Consider the following 15,694-nt stretch of genomic DNA (forward strand, 5'->3'; position numbering starts at 1 on the left):
GCTCAACTAGACCTTCCATCCAGGTAAAAGACAAATTTAAAAAAAAAATAAAAATAAAAATCCCAAACCCAGAACAACCACTGGCGAACACGTTCCTACAGCTCTCTGCTGTTTCCCCTATAGCACTATCATTTAGGTAATGGCTTTCATAGGTCTATGGATTTGAAGGACTGAAGAAAGCACTGTAGGACTCTAGCTTGACCTCTTCTACAGCACTGACCAGTGGTTTCTCAGCAATTCTGGCATTAAGCCCAGATCTGCTGTTAGACCTACAGAGACCTCCAGTCCCAATGTAAAAATTTGGGACTTTATCCAATGCAGAATCTACCACAACTTTATATAAGCTTTGGAACCAAACTGTAAAAATTCTCATTCTTTAAAAATCTGCATCCGATTCCCAGCTTGAGCTTTCAACCCCAGGGTATTGCCCTACTCTCCGTCTAGGGAGAGAACAGTTTTTAAGTCTCTCACTATAAGAGATGTTTCTTTCTTGTACTTCTATTCAGGAAACTGAAAATCTGGAGGAGAGGTCTCAACAGGACTAGATCACTCAGAGCACCAGACACACATAAATGGTAATTATTTCACACATCAGTATGTGTTTGTGTACATAAATTGCAGTTATTTCAGTACACATTAAAAAAAGTAGTACAATAGAGTTGACTCTATTCTGGTTTTACAAATCAGTGCCTAAACTCTGAGACAGTCATTTTACTGATGTTTCTTAGCAGGAATCTACTCTGCAATGTAGATTAAAATGCCAAAAATACACCTTGCACTGGAGTGCATAAAAGTGTATGACCTTCAAAGCTACTCTTAACATCATCAAGTTTCTATTTTTTTTTAAATAATTTTCTCAGTATTTTGACAGTGGTCTCAAGCACCAACACAATCCTATCAAGCTATTAATATTATCCTAAAATTTGTTTAAAACCAGAATTAATTGATAATAGCTTTGAAAGTCTCATGCTTGCAAAAGATAATCTATGCCTCCTAATCTATAGCACCCTACTGTCGAGATAATTAACAATTAAAAAAGAATAGTTAAGACATCAGAGGTGGCGATTTACTCTTCTTTGTAATTGGATTTGGTGATAAGTATTTTTGAAATTACACAACAGCTCTCTTCTTCATAGAAAGATTCTGAATTCTTAGTAACTTGAAACACACAGGTACTTTCTGCTTAAGGTACCTTGAAGACACTGACAGCAGACAATGGCTAAAATTTTATTACTATCCTTAAACTTAATGGTATCGTAGACTCCCCAAACCAACATAGTTAACTAAATTGTTCACAAAATAAAAGGAAAAGAGACAGAAATTTTCTGAAGCCAGCAAGTAACTAACACATCAAGACATGATAAAGTGAGAATTATTCTGTAATATTTCAAGCACCAGTTGGTGTGAGCATACAGCACCTTCAAAGCTCTTCCTTAACAAGGTATCCAAGCATGAATAATAGTATCTCTTGTTCTCCTTTATTTACTTGCAATATTTAAATTGACACCTACACACTACAGGGATATTTATGTGCATTAAATCCTCTTGACTTAACCGATTGATAAACAAGACCTTTATGAAGACAACTATGAAGCAAACACCTCATCTACATTTTTTAACTTTCTACAGGGGAAGAGTTATTTGAGTTACATCCTCTGGATTACCTAGTTCTCACAAGGCAAGCAAAGCCAAGGCAGGGTCAGTCCATGGATGAAACATCTCCAAGAAGTGATGAGACCCTGCAGAAATCAGCCCTGGCACTTCAGTAAGAGCCCACCCAGTCTTAAGGGCTGTTTTGCTGCTTGGTGACCCACCTTTCCAATGAGATGTACTGTAATCAACACTGTGGTTTTTAGAAATACTACTTGCAAGACAACAGAGGATTCTAAGGCTTTATACGGCAACACAAATTAAGGGCAAAGTGTATGACTTGGATGTTACATTACTCAGCCCAAAATATCATTCTCCACTCTCCTGAAGAAAATATTAAACTCATCAGACTCAGAACACAGATTTCGGCTCATCTGAAGTAAGGTACTTCTAGAAGAACAGCCTATCCTTGCCTCAAAATTATGCTTTAATGGGAAGTTCAGCACTGGATCACAAAAAACCATATGTATAGAATGTCAAATGTAAGCAGCAAGGTCCCTCAAGTTGTTATTAGTTTAGCCTCTGTAAGGTCACGTTTTTCAAATTTTTCTAGTTCTTCTGGCTACGAAGTTTCAAGTCTTACTTTGTCCTAAGCCAGCAGAAAAGGAAAAATACCAATCAAGAGATTTGTGATAAAGCTTAGTATGAGTTGACAACTTCCAACACAATCACTAGCATTTCCCTTCAAAGATCTGCAAGTTTTTATTTCCATTTTCCAGTAGTTGACCAGACTCAGCTCAGCAGTGCATAGACAGCCACCACTGCTGCTGCGTTTTCAGAAAATAAAAATTGACTAAACTAATGAAAGGATCCTACAGGATTCAAAAGACAAGATCTAGACCAGAACTATTACTGTATTAAATACTGTACAGACACAAAGCAGAAAAAGGTATTTATTTTTTAAATATCCATCTATTCTGTGCCTTGCAACCTAAACACAATGCAACAGATAGATAAAAGCAAACGAGAACAATCATGAATCTACTTAGGTCAGCATGCTAGTTGATTAAGCTACTATGGTGCCAAGACGAGCTTCACAAGGTTCTTTGTAGACATCATAGCAAAGGAGAAGGTTTAAGGGAAGTTTTAAGCAATGAGGTAGCTTTGTGGATCCTTGAAGAGTACTACTTCTCAAGTTCGGCAGCAGGAACATCTTTTTTTATATTTGCTACAGATTATTCCATGACCATTAATGATCCATGGGGAAAGGAAATAGCTGAGTTTATTATCCAACCTTTTATAATTTTTTTTGCCTACAGGATTGTGAATAGTTACACTGGAAATAATAAGCTCCAAGGACTCAAATGTATAAACTTCATTAAAAAACAACCATCATGCTTTGTATTTCAAGAGCGCTTTCTATAACCAGATCATAAACCCCTTAAAAGTATTCTGAAACTGTGTTCTTTAATCTTATTCTTTAATATTATTAGAAGAATTTACAGGTAGATCAGCAAAGTTGAGAGACATGGACACAAGTAACCAGTCTCAGGGCTGTGAAATCAATTCACAGCTCCTTAGTCCTAGATTTGTGCTCCCTATCATGAGCCATGTTTTTTGCCGTGTGCTTCCTCTTAAACGTCCTTGCCACTCTAGCTCAGAATATCCATGGACCTTGGGGACAGTCTCTTTAGGATGCATGACTTAAACATGTAATGCTGTAAGAGCAACTAAGGAGCTCCGTGACTGTATGTCCTACATCTAGAAGTCCAAAAATTATAAGAATAATTTGGTTTTTGGTAAAGCATTTGATACAATTACAAATGGACCAACCCGCTTTTGTACCCTTGGCTGTATCTGCCTCTAAGATAGAGAATTTAATCAGTTTCTGAAAGAGATATAATAAAGGTTGACTGATACAAGAGAAGCTAGACATGAAAACTGGAAGTCCCAGTCCAATGCTCCTGTGATTAAGAGAAAATCAAGGGGCATTTAGAAACTGAAAGAGCACCAGCCTATGTACATAATAAGCAACAAATCACAGATGATTTTTTCTATATGTTTTGTACTTATGTGCCCTATTTTGTCATTCTTTTTTCTTTATAAGGAAATCATCTTAAAAAAGCTCTCTGGAACAGGTCCATGTCTTCTGTTGAAAGAGTTCCTCAGAAACAGCACAGTATTCAAAACAAATTAAAACTTATGCATGTTCCAAAGGAAAAACAAACCAAAAAAAGCCAATTGTGCTATCCTGGACTATTAAAAAAAAGAAGTATAAAAAAGAACCTAGGATGTGGTAGTGACTTTTGTGGTTAAAGCCCATATGGTTCTCTGATAAAGCATTCTTTTTAGTCTGTTTAAAGCGCTCCACAGTCTGACCAAAAGCCCATAAATACATGATGCAACATACTTTAGAGTTTTACTTACAAATTTTCCTCCCTCACTTCTCCTTGCAATTACTCTGTTTATTACTTACATAAAGACCTCACATCTGTTACTAGATGGCAAAGAATTTCTTTTCACTAAGGTAGGTTTGGACTCTGTTCAGAGACTAGCTGCAGTGAGAGTCGGCAAGAACACTTTGCATACTTCTAGAAAACAGAAACGGGCAAATCCAACAGTGCTTTGAGCTGGATGGTGCTCACGTACACTCCATGTCGACAGCTGGCTGCATCAAAGTGAGAGGTGACAAGGTGCCAACCTGATTACTAATTCCTTCCCAATGCTTTCCAGATCACTCAAGAAGTTAATTTTGTAATTCACTTAAGTGGGTTTATTCCATGGATAATATTACATACAGGTCAGGTAAATCACACTGTGAGTGACGACTATCCCTTTTAGCTGAACTTGGACCTGGAATAACCCTCCTTGGCAGGTCAGGGCTGTCTAGTTCTTTCTCAGGACTTCAAGCAGGCTGAAAAAAGAGCTAAAAGGGGAATGACCACAGCTTACGGTCACTTGTGCTTGTCACTTCCCCAGGAGCTGTTTGCCACTGCCTTATCTGCTAAACTTCCCAGGAAACTGCTCACAAAGAGGGAGTACACTCCCCAGCGTTGTCTCAAGCTCCTTCAGCACAGACATAGAGACAGCAGAGTGTAACTGTTACACCCTTGCACCAGAGCACATCACATTTATACGGGTTGCAATATGATCACGAAAATTTGTCCCAGACAGCCTACAGTGAATAGTCATTCTAAAACGGTTACACAAAATGTTGACTGAATGTGAATGTGCCAGGGTCCAGTTCATGTAGTTTCTGTGACAAGTATGCCATGACTTTCCCTGACTCCTGAAATCATGTTAACAGGTAAAAAAATAACAACGTACCTAATCAATATGAGTTTTTTGTTACTATTCACTTCTGTGTACTTTAAACAGAACAGTCATAGGAAGAACAACATCATGAAGGATAACAGAAAGTCTAGTGTTGGCACAGAAGAAAGCTCAAAGAGAGATAACCTGCAGCACTAGACTTACACTTTTACATTATCCCTACAGCAAGCAGCATCTAGAGGTCTCAGCATGGTTGTAAAGAGCCCACTGCACTACGCTTTGTATACAAACAGAATACAAGCCCTTGGCTCAGAGAAGTTGTGACTTAAAATGATTTGCATTAACAGTTACATTCAATAATATTCTGGAAAGTGATTTATTTACATAGGATACAAATATAGCAGATATTTTTGAAATCCACACCAATTATCTAAACACTCTCACAACTGAACTTCATTTGCTATCTTTGCAAAAAGCAGGGTAATGCACACAGAAACAAATTCAAACTCCTCACGTACATGACTGGTTCTAAATTAGTTCTAACTGTTCAGGAAAGAGACATACGTATCATTGTGGACTACTCAAAGAAAACGTACTCCCAATCAATACACAAAAGTGATCAGCAAAAACCAGATGTTAGCCTGGAGGTCAGAGAACAATAGGAATCAAATTCAGCTGCCTGTATAAACTGCAATATTCACCCTGGAAATAGGGTAATCAGGTCTGCTCCTGTCCCTACTCACCTACCTTGGGTCACTAAAAATTGAATATAAAAATAGAAAAGGTCCAGAGAAGAGTGACAATAAATATTATTAGAGGCAAGGGAAGACCTGCCGTCTGAGAAGAGGTAAGAGAATGAGTGTTTAGTTCAGAGAAGAGACAAATAACCAGCACGTTGATAGTAGTATATACAATGAATGATCACAGGAAGGTAAACACAATGTTCGTTCTTATTCTTTCTCATGACACTCAGGCAAGGGGGATCTCCAGCTTTTTAACATGTTTTAGCATATAAAATGAAACTAGGTATAATTAGTTCATCCGAAGTACCCTGAAGACCTTAGCAGGCTTTAGAAGGAATTACATATTTATGTGAATAATAACAATACCCACAGCTGCAATAGCAGGGTTTTAAAATACAGGATAGGAGACAAGGGCTTTTGTCCACAGCCACATAGGTGCTAGCCATGCGTGAACCAGTCACAGACTGGAGAGGATAGGTAGAATGACAAACACCATCATCATCATCACTCCCTGGGCTATTGCCGAGCCTTGAAGCTTCAGTCCCATGCCAGAACTCCACAGTGCTGGTGTGGCACCAGCACACATCGCAAGTCAGCCCTTGTGCCAGGGACAAAAGACAGAGCTAGAAAAGGATTGCTCTTAAACGAGGCTCACCTAGGCAGATATTAAGCAGCCTATAGTTTACCGTGCTCTTCAGACCTGCCATGTCACACTCATGTTTGCCTAGTAGGAATTCAGGTGGAATTGAGGTTGCCTCCACACCTCCTCTCCCTCTGCAATGCCCCAACATGGCTTTGCATGCTGGGGATGGCGACATGAAATCACTGCAAGGGCAAACAGGGAAGCTGGATGTTGCACATGTAAGCGTTCAGGGGTATGCTCTGACATATCGGGTCTGTGAGCCGCGACACCCCTGAAGGAGCCAGCAGATGCTCTTAAAAGCAAACAATAGGTTAAGAGGTAAATTTGGTCTTACAGATCCTCCCATACAGTGGTAGTACTGCAGCCAGCAAAAATGACATTAGCCTGTACAGTAAGGAACAACAATGCCTTTCTACATCTTCACTGAAAGCACCTGGGCACTTACAAGATTTCCCATCCCATATGCATGACATACAGGTTACAATTGCTTTGATGCTATAGGAAGACAATGTTATAACTCAGGACGAGATCCTGCTTTTCACCTTCATGAGCAGGGAGACTGAATACTGAAGTATCTCAACTGGTCCTGGAGAAACACAGGAGAGTATCTGGACTAGAGAAGAATTCCCATTCTTAACATACGGGTTTATTACACCAGACAGTGCTGTTGCAGGTCAGACTGACAAGGCTCCTTTTGCAAATGTTGATTTCAGTTATTTTGACCTTTGTAGCTACAAAAATTTTATTTGGAGTCTGCTGCAAGGCGTTGCCCCTCCCACAGATCTGTTTATTATTTTTTTAAAGGGGGGGAGAGAAAGAGGGAGAACACAGATACAAAAAGCACCCGAGCTCCCTGAAAAAGAAAAGTAACTCATTAGGTGCTGGATCCTTCAAGAGACCAGAGTCTGGCGAGCGCTTTGGATGGACGTCCTAGCACTATATTGTACTGCATGCAATCTGCCAAACAACTGGGATTTGCTTACAGCTGATTAGAATAGGAAGCTTGCATATTATGCATGTCTAAGAGGGAACATAGCTTGATCTAATGCAAAATAAGAAAGATACTGTGTAGCAAGCATAAAATGGCTGCTCTTGCATTTTATGAAGACATACAGCAATGACCCTAAGCCAAACCATTTGAACTTTCAGACAATAAAAAGATCTTGCCTGTGTCTAAATTGTAAAGTGACTTTGCTGAACGCCTTTGCAAACTGCCTGCACTCACAGATCTCAAAGCGTTTCACAAGCCTGAACAGCAAACACAGATCCTAAAAACACCACTCCCTTGCTACATCTCAAAGGACTTAATGAATTTGAACCTCCCACTGCAAGCTGCTGACTAACAAACACCTTCTGATAGAACAGAAAGAGGGGGAAGATAACGTAAAGAAGTCACCTGATGTTTCCCTCTGCGTTAAGATCAAGTATATCAGAACCATCCTGACAGATTTCAGCTAATCTGGTCCGGAGAAATATTCTGTAATTTCTGTAGATAACCCGCTTAGTGCTCAACCACTCCTAAAGTTAGAAAGTTTTTCCTAATACCCAACACAAATCTTCCTTGGTAACCCAAGAGTTACAGGCTTTTAGCACATTGCTCGTCCTTTCTTTGGTTTGGCTCAGTCTCCCAGGCAGGTGGCAGATAATTCTACAGCTGAGAACGGCAGGTCACCGAAAGGTTCAGTGACATCTGAGGGTCACAGGGAGAGTCAAGCAGAACTCCCAGCACTCCTCACCTCCCAGCAGGCTGCGAAACAAACCCGAGGAAGATGAGCAGCATTCCCGATCCAACCGGTGGACATCGTTATATTGATGAGAAACTGATGTTCTGTTTCTAACAACGCACAAGCCTAATGGAAGAGGCCGAAAGACATTACTTCCTGCTCTGTTGTCAGCTTGAAAAGGGAGAAACACAATGAATCCAAAACTTACATCTCCTCCAAAGCCTTGCACAGGAAACTTCGATCCCCTATGGGGCCGGTATTAAGGTTCTGCTAGAAGACATAACTAAGAGTAATGGCATGAAATTAACTAAGAAAATTTCCTAACTCAATTTCAGGAGCTAATGGAGCTCTCGTTTTCCCCAGGGAAGCCGTGGAAGCCCCAGTGCTCAGGAGAGCTGCAGTAATAGTGCTTTCACAATCGGAAGAATTTCTAATAACGCATGTCAGGACTGATATGGCTCAGGGCCAGAACCATGCCCAGGGCTCTGCTGGCCCAGCCCGGCACCAGCTCGCTGGGACCACTGCAGAAAGTGCTTTGAGGAGGGCAGATGATGCTAAGTCTTCTACAGTGTTAAGCATGCAGCTGATGGAAATGCAACAGTGCCTGGTTTTGGCACGGAGATGACCTTCCTCGCCAACTCAGGTCCACTTTAAAGAGGGAACAAGAATACAACCTGGTCAAACTAGACTTAGAGCTTGGCAGTGATGCCACAGTAATACATTCCCGCTCCTCGGCAAAAATCAAAGGACACGGCTTCCATGATGCCAGCACAACTGTCAGTGTGACCATGCTTTTAACCAAACCAGGAACTCATCCAACTCAAACCAAACAAAATCAGAACAAAACCAAGCAGATCGAGAAAACACCCTGGAAATTTTGTATACCTTTTTGTTAAACTTCCCCTTCCCTGTGCTCCCAGTTGTGCATTCCTGTCATTTGCCCCGGACCAGTTCTGGCACACCCTCATTGCACAGCAAGCTGAACCAACTCAGTAAAACACAGGGCAAATAAAAAGGATTTTTTTTTTTTTGAACTGAGCTGAATTGGCTGGTATTTCAATCAGACAAGAAACATATCTGGCACAATGCAGGGTGGCAGAAGCAAGGAAACTGAGGAAGAGGAACTGAGAAGGGCGATGAGACAGGATAACACCTAAGGATGAGATGGTGACAAACTGTTAATTCAGCTCAGCTATATCATGAAACTATACCCTCAGTATCTTGAGAAATCTAGACCCATTTTCTTATGAAAAGTTACCTTGTATCACAAACCCAAGTGAAACACCTAATTCTGTTTTGCCATCTATGAAATGGGGATAATAGGTATCTGTATCATCTGGTCTTATTCAATCCAAATACATCTTTACAAAAGGATGCTTCAAGAGCACAGACAAGTGTTAAAATAAAAAACCAGACCCATAAAATCAAACCAAATAATCCTCAACCAGAAAGCAAAGTCCTTACTCTCTAGACAAATTGAAATACTTTCAATTGATGAATTATTCATTTTTTTAGAGCAGAATTTACAGTTAATTTAATTTAATCTTTGGATAAAGCATATACTTAAAAAACAACATTCAAGTGTCGTTCCCCCCTGCCCCCCGTCTTTAATGGCACTCAACAAAAGTGCCTTAAAATGGGTATATAGTCATTGATTCAGTTGCCAATCTTGATGGTTTTTTACCTGAAAAAGAAGATAACCCTCAATTCTAACACATGAAGAGAAGCGAAGCACAAATCACTGCGCGCTCCCCCCAGCAAAAAAAAAAAAAAAAAAGAATCCACAGACAACACAACTTCATTAAAAGAGAGAAAACCCTAAGGGAATTTACAATTTTATACTTCTAATGAGAGAGGTTGAAAAGAAGAAGTAATGCAGAGAAAGTGGAAAAAAAAAAATAAATCATCTTTGGGACAAGACATAACGAAGAACACCACGAAACAACCAGAAACAGACTTTCAAGTTTAACCTCAAGTTTTCATAGAAAGGACTATTGCAGTCCTAGCTCTGTTCCCAAAGGAGAGTGAGCCACACAACAACATCACCACACACAAAACTCAGCATATTTCATGAGCAGGAGGCTCAAGAAGAGAACAGGTCAAGGTTGATATCGCTAGCACAGCAGTGAGAGGGAGCTTGCACTGCAGTTGTCTGAACCACACCTAGTCTGCAGTTAAACATAGAACTTTACTTTCTGGAACTATTGCTCCTCTTAACCTTCAGAGCATGAATATTTCGAGAGGTATTAAAAAAAAAAAATAGAAAGGGAGAAAGAGAAAGAGACGTGAACTATTGTCCAAAATCTCAGCCTAGCAACTAATAAACTACCCTGGCAGAATTTCTAAAAAAGTAGTAAGGACTAGAGAATTGAATTACAAAAAGCACAAGCAGCATTCTGGAAATCCACTATGAACCAATTAGTTTCTTTAATACACGTACCCTGTATACAGACACTTAGGTACATTAGACATAGAAGTATATGTGCCGGCCCTAACTCGAATCTTAATTATATCAGGTTGGCACCAATATAATAATTAATTGCACTGGAATTTTTGTTGATTTAAATCTTTTTAAAAGAGAAACTAGCCCTCCAACCTCACCCTTCTCATTCAGTTCACTGGCCAAATCCTGACCGGTGCATTTTCAGTTGCAGAGCCTGCTCCTAGAAGCAAGTCTCTCTAATTTTTGCAATCAAATTCTGATTCTTTCCTTGAAGTGCTCTCAGCTGGTTTGACACATCAGCTTTTAGTGACTACATTTCCCACCAGCTGAAGTCAAAAGCACATACCACAATTAACTGATAGAGCAACCCAAGACTTTGATCCTCACCCAAAAAATGTTTATACAGCTTCGCAGCACAGTTTCAGAAGTTTATAGGAAGAAGTAGTTCTGCGTTACCTACACAAGAGTTTCCATTGAGGTCTAGACTCAACCTTCTTATCTTCAGGCATTTAACTAAATCACCAAAGTTAGGTCTAACTGCAGATGGCTCCTGTTTTGTAGCCAGAGAGGAAGGTGCATATAGGCCTCATATCAGTGGCATTAGTGGGATGGAATTGTTTTCTGGATCTTTATTTCTCATTGCAGAACAGCTAGAAGCCTAGATGAACAAGCACTTTACTGAGGTTCCCAACTAAGAACCTCAAAACTAGGCGCCTAAATCCTTGCGTGCACCAACAGCACATCAAGATGCTGCAGGACATACAAACACAATGCAATGAAACTTGCATTTAATTAAGGAAAAGAGTCCATTAAACTGAGTAAGATGCCTCCACTCACAGTCAAAACTTAATCCTTCAGAAGAAAATGCAAACTACCAGGTAAGTGGCACCAGACCACATACACTATGCCAAACACCATTTTACTGGGCCAAACGCTTACTCCTGACCCTATGGCATCAAGTGAACCTGATCTGCTTGGGCCAGCCAGCCAGGAGTCTGGTTACCTGCGTCCTGGCTGCTGTTACGAGTCACATTACAGACAAGCCTGGAAGACTCCGGTGACTTGTAAGTGAAATTAGTTAGCTTCCTCCTAGGGCTCCCAAGTGAGCATTTTTCTCCCACTCTTTCAAAACTTGTCACATAAAACAGCTCATCCTTACAGCTCACCTACGCCTATTAAAGTATAACAGTTAAACAACCATATTCCCAACTTGCTTTATGGTGTACTTTTATTGTCATACAAAGCTTTTACTACTGCTCAAGTTTACTGTGTTCTTGCCTCAAGTAAAACTCCTCAGCCATACTTTCCAGTAGCCCCACACAGGGCTGTGAAATTCAGTACTCACGGTGACCTAGCAAGGGCTTTGCAAACTAGTATTAAAGCCAGGATTAAGGCAACATGGCAGAAGTCTCCATTAAACAGCAGAGTAAGAAGAAAACCCCAGCAGCAAAGACCTTACAGGGCACAAGACACAGCGAACAAAACCAAGAATGGCAAAGAAGAAGAAAGAGGGTAATGACAAATGAGATCAAGTGATTATGTGCCTGTATACACAACTGGATGATTTCCAGTGTCAACACCGACGTGCTTCTTTCCATACACAAAACCAAATCTCACACCTTTCTAACAGACACATACCAAACCATTACAGGCTGTCTGACTTCTTGAGTGTCACAGCAAAGACTGGCTTTAGGAGAGATCTGAAGGAGGAAAGAAAGTGTAGCACGCACTTGCTTAGCTTTCTCTTTCTGCTCTGTGTTTCCACAGCACTTAGCACAAGGGAGTCTAAGGCACTGTCATGATTCAAACAGCAAATAATAGCAGTTATCGCACTTTAGGCCAGACAGAAACCAAGAAGGAAAACACCCATGCCCAAAGAGCTCTAATCCTACTTCAGAGCAACTAAATATTTCACACACAGAGGGCTAATAAGGAGATGGTATTGTCCTGAAGGTACACTAAGCTGTAGCATTTTTGTCATTCTACATAGTGCCATCAAGACAGTCATACAAGCATTTTAAAGTGCTAAAGATCCTACACTGCATATTGTCCTGCCTGTGCAGAGGAGGACACTAGAAAAACAGTCCCCTGCACAATCAGGTTTCAGGACTATGCATTAGTTGGGTCTAGCAAAGCATGACAGATTTCAAACATTTACATTATTTCCTTTGGGGAAACTTTCAGCCAAACCTGAAAACATCAGTGCAGTGTCAGGACAGAATATGGAAAACAAACACGTCGTTACTGGTCTCAGCCCTGCAAAGACCCTGTGATGGCCTGTGGCCACACAGAAGTATGTCCATCTTGTGTGTAAACAGGTTTGGGTCCCTGAGCGAGCTCAGTATTTTGGTGTTAGCTTAGGCAAAAGGAGATGCTGTTCTACTCCTAATCAGTTCCAAAGACCCTTGTGCAAACGAGGAAAGAGAAGCCTTACAGAAAGGGCAAAAGCACATCCTAAAAATCTGCTGGCCACGGACTCAACGGAGTTGCAAACGAAAGAGGAGTGTAGCGCACAGAGAGTCATCTGGTGCTTTCATGGAAAGGAGGTTCCTCATGTTCTCAGAGGGAAGAAAACTCCTCCCAGCCATTTAGCCCCTAACAGAAATAAGCATTCATCCCTAAACTACGTTGGAGTTCACTAGCCCTTTTCCATGATACAGTATTATCCACAAAAGAGACATTACCGTAAGCAGAGGGAAAGGCAAAGAACATAGGCAGCCAGGAGACCAGACTCAGAGAGCACTTCGTCTCTGCAGGACTGAAGTGCTGGGAGCTCTAATGATCACCTGCCATTCTGCATATGTATTTGAAAGATCCACTTTGCTCTGTACTGTTCCCAGCTCATGTAAAAGGGTTCTAAGAGCCTTTTTGGACAAGGAATCTACCGCTTGTTAGGCAAAGTTCTGCATCCTGAACAATTACAGTGCTGTCGAAATGCCAGTATCAACTATAAAATAACCTGATACAAACCAGTAAATAAATCGGTAAATTGGGAAAGAAGAAATGTAGAATGTAAAGAGTGTGCAGATCCCCAGCAAGACAGAGCCTGGATTAGGCTAGATGGAATGGTTTCTGCAAAAGCAAAGGAAGAGCTGAACACCAGTACTCTCAGACTGTGCCAAGGACAAGATGTCTTAGGGGCTACAAAAAATTAGACATTGTCCAGAGCAGTATAAGACCTTTTTAAACACCAAAAGGGCTGAAATAGCTCCTCCAACTCTATCGTTGAGAATGAAATGATTACACTGTTATTAACTTGCATGATGCTAAACGACATCCATGAAAATGACGCTGGTGTACACCAGAGCAGGAAAAATGATACTTGTATTGGCTTTAAAAGGCCCCATCTCCGTAACCCCAAAGCAACATACCTTTCCATAACAGCCAGGCACTCCTTTCTCCATGTGAACCGACTGCCTCGCCGTAGTCTGAAGGTCCCAGAGGTAGCTGTGACTGGGGGAGGCGTCTGTCTCCATTCTGGCTCTTCTATTGGGATAGGAGCAGGTCTCATGCTTAACGTGGCCCCTAAGAATAATAAATACTGTGTTTCCTAGTGGATTAAAAATCATGCCCATTTTCTCACTCCTGCTCATGAAAAAAAGATAAGACAGATGATGAAACCATTCAAACTAAAAAAGTAAAGCATTATCAAACAAAGACACCTTAAAGATACACAAAGCCAGCTAGAGTTCCCATCCCCAACCTCCAAGCCAGAGAGGTATATGGTGACCATGGAAATCTAAGGAGACATAACTGAGCTGATAGCCACTTTGGAAAAGCTGTCCTGTCTTCATCAAGAGAAGTGTCTTACAGTAAGGGAGAGTTATACCCCAGCTGGGATTTATTTAGGTTGTGCTGCTACCTCTTCTGCCATGAAATGGGAAATAGTAGGTTTTTACTTAATTGTACAACAGTCTCAGGAAGCAAAATGTAAATTTATACCAAGGGTATTTTGATGTGTCCAAAGAACTGAGTAAACACTTGAAATAGCTCCACCAATAGAAACACACCCTGTGACCTGTGCAAACATGGGCTCCTGAGTGCCATGTTGCCTGAAAAAGTCACTGAAAGAAGATTAGTATCACACCTTTCCTCCTCTGTCCGCCTTCTATGGATATGTTTCTCCTTTCAAGAAGCCTGAGCTGGAAAGCATCAAGCAAAAGACAGGACTTGGCACAATGCCTTCAGGAAAGGCCCTCTGAAGCTTACCCCTGATTCTTTCCACAACAGCCCCTCAGTTAATAGACCAAGATAAATCAAGGTACACTGGGAGACCAATCTTTCCTATACCCCTTGGCGAGGATGAGAACCTGGTATAGGACATTAGTACGTAAAACAGGGTACGTTCTGAAGGACAGCTTTGTGCTCAGTGACTTCCCTTGGAGGGATGAAATAGCTGTTCCTGTGTGCAAAAAAAAAACCCAACAAAACCAAAAAAACCCAAAAAAACCCAGTCAGATGAAAAGATAAATCACCACCTATATCCCACACGTATACTGAGCTCAACTGGAATTGATGCACTGAACCAGCCTGGATAGATCCAAGAGAAGCAGGCAGTTCTGCTCACAGGAGGAATACAGCATTGTACACACGTAAAAGCAGGGCTGAGACAGCAAATCCCTCTGGGTATACAGACTTGCTCAGAATGGTTAGGATTTAATCATAAAAACACACTGTGTTAGTGAAAACAACACTACTTGTTTAATTTAAAACAGAGTAAAAGGGTTAAGGGAACTTAACGAGTTTAACCAATAAACAAATCCCTACAGTTAAAAAGCAACAAATTAGCTGTTTATGCATTTGGCTGTGTTCCTTTCCAGAAACACACGACGAGTATTTTCCTTACTGCCAGGGGCTTGCATCTGTGTTAGGTAGTGGAGCCCAAAATAAAACAATTTAAAAGTTTTACCCAGGAGAAGTCTATAGGAAGGGAAGCCCACAATCTCCGCCTTGTATGCACAATGGATGGTGACTCTTACTAATTTCCAGCTAGTGAGCCTACACAGATTAGTCAGTTATATTGACACATGAAATATTTCCTATATTGCCAATTTATTGGCAGGCCATTTCAAAGAAAGTTCCTTATCTACTCTTTCTAGTACTTGTACAGCTTAGGGGTCTGGGTCAGTATCAATTTGCTAGGCTTTAAAAGCACTTCAAAAACTAAAGTTTTTTTTAAAAAAAAAAAAAAGGAAGAAGAAGAAATTTAAAAAAGAGGCAGGGGAAAACAGGACAAGAGATTAACTTTCCCTGCATTGTCTTAGCAATACACTTTCCC

The 15,694-nt window shown here is 40.7% G+C and overlaps 1 protein-coding gene across 1 annotated transcript in view; it reads right to left on the bottom strand.

Moving 5' to 3' along the window:
• The window catches only part of HMBOX1 (homeobox containing 1), a 60,859-nt gene that overhangs the window by 14,426 nt on the left and 30,739 nt on the right, over positions 1–15,694 (bottom strand). The window contains exon 5 of the mRNA XM_009701972.1: positions 13,788–13,941. Coding sequence (XP_009700274.1) covers positions 13,788–13,941 — 154 coding nt within the window. The remainder of the gene's footprint in view (positions 1–13,787; positions 13,942–15,694) is intronic.

This window comes from Cariama cristata, unplaced genomic scaffold, assembly GCF_000690535.1.
Source record: "Cariama cristata isolate BGI_N322 unplaced genomic scaffold, ASM69053v1 scaffold6646, whole genome shotgun sequence".
In the NCBI taxonomy this organism is placed as follows: domain Eukaryota; kingdom Metazoa; phylum Chordata; class Aves; order Cariamiformes; family Cariamidae; genus Cariama; species Cariama cristata.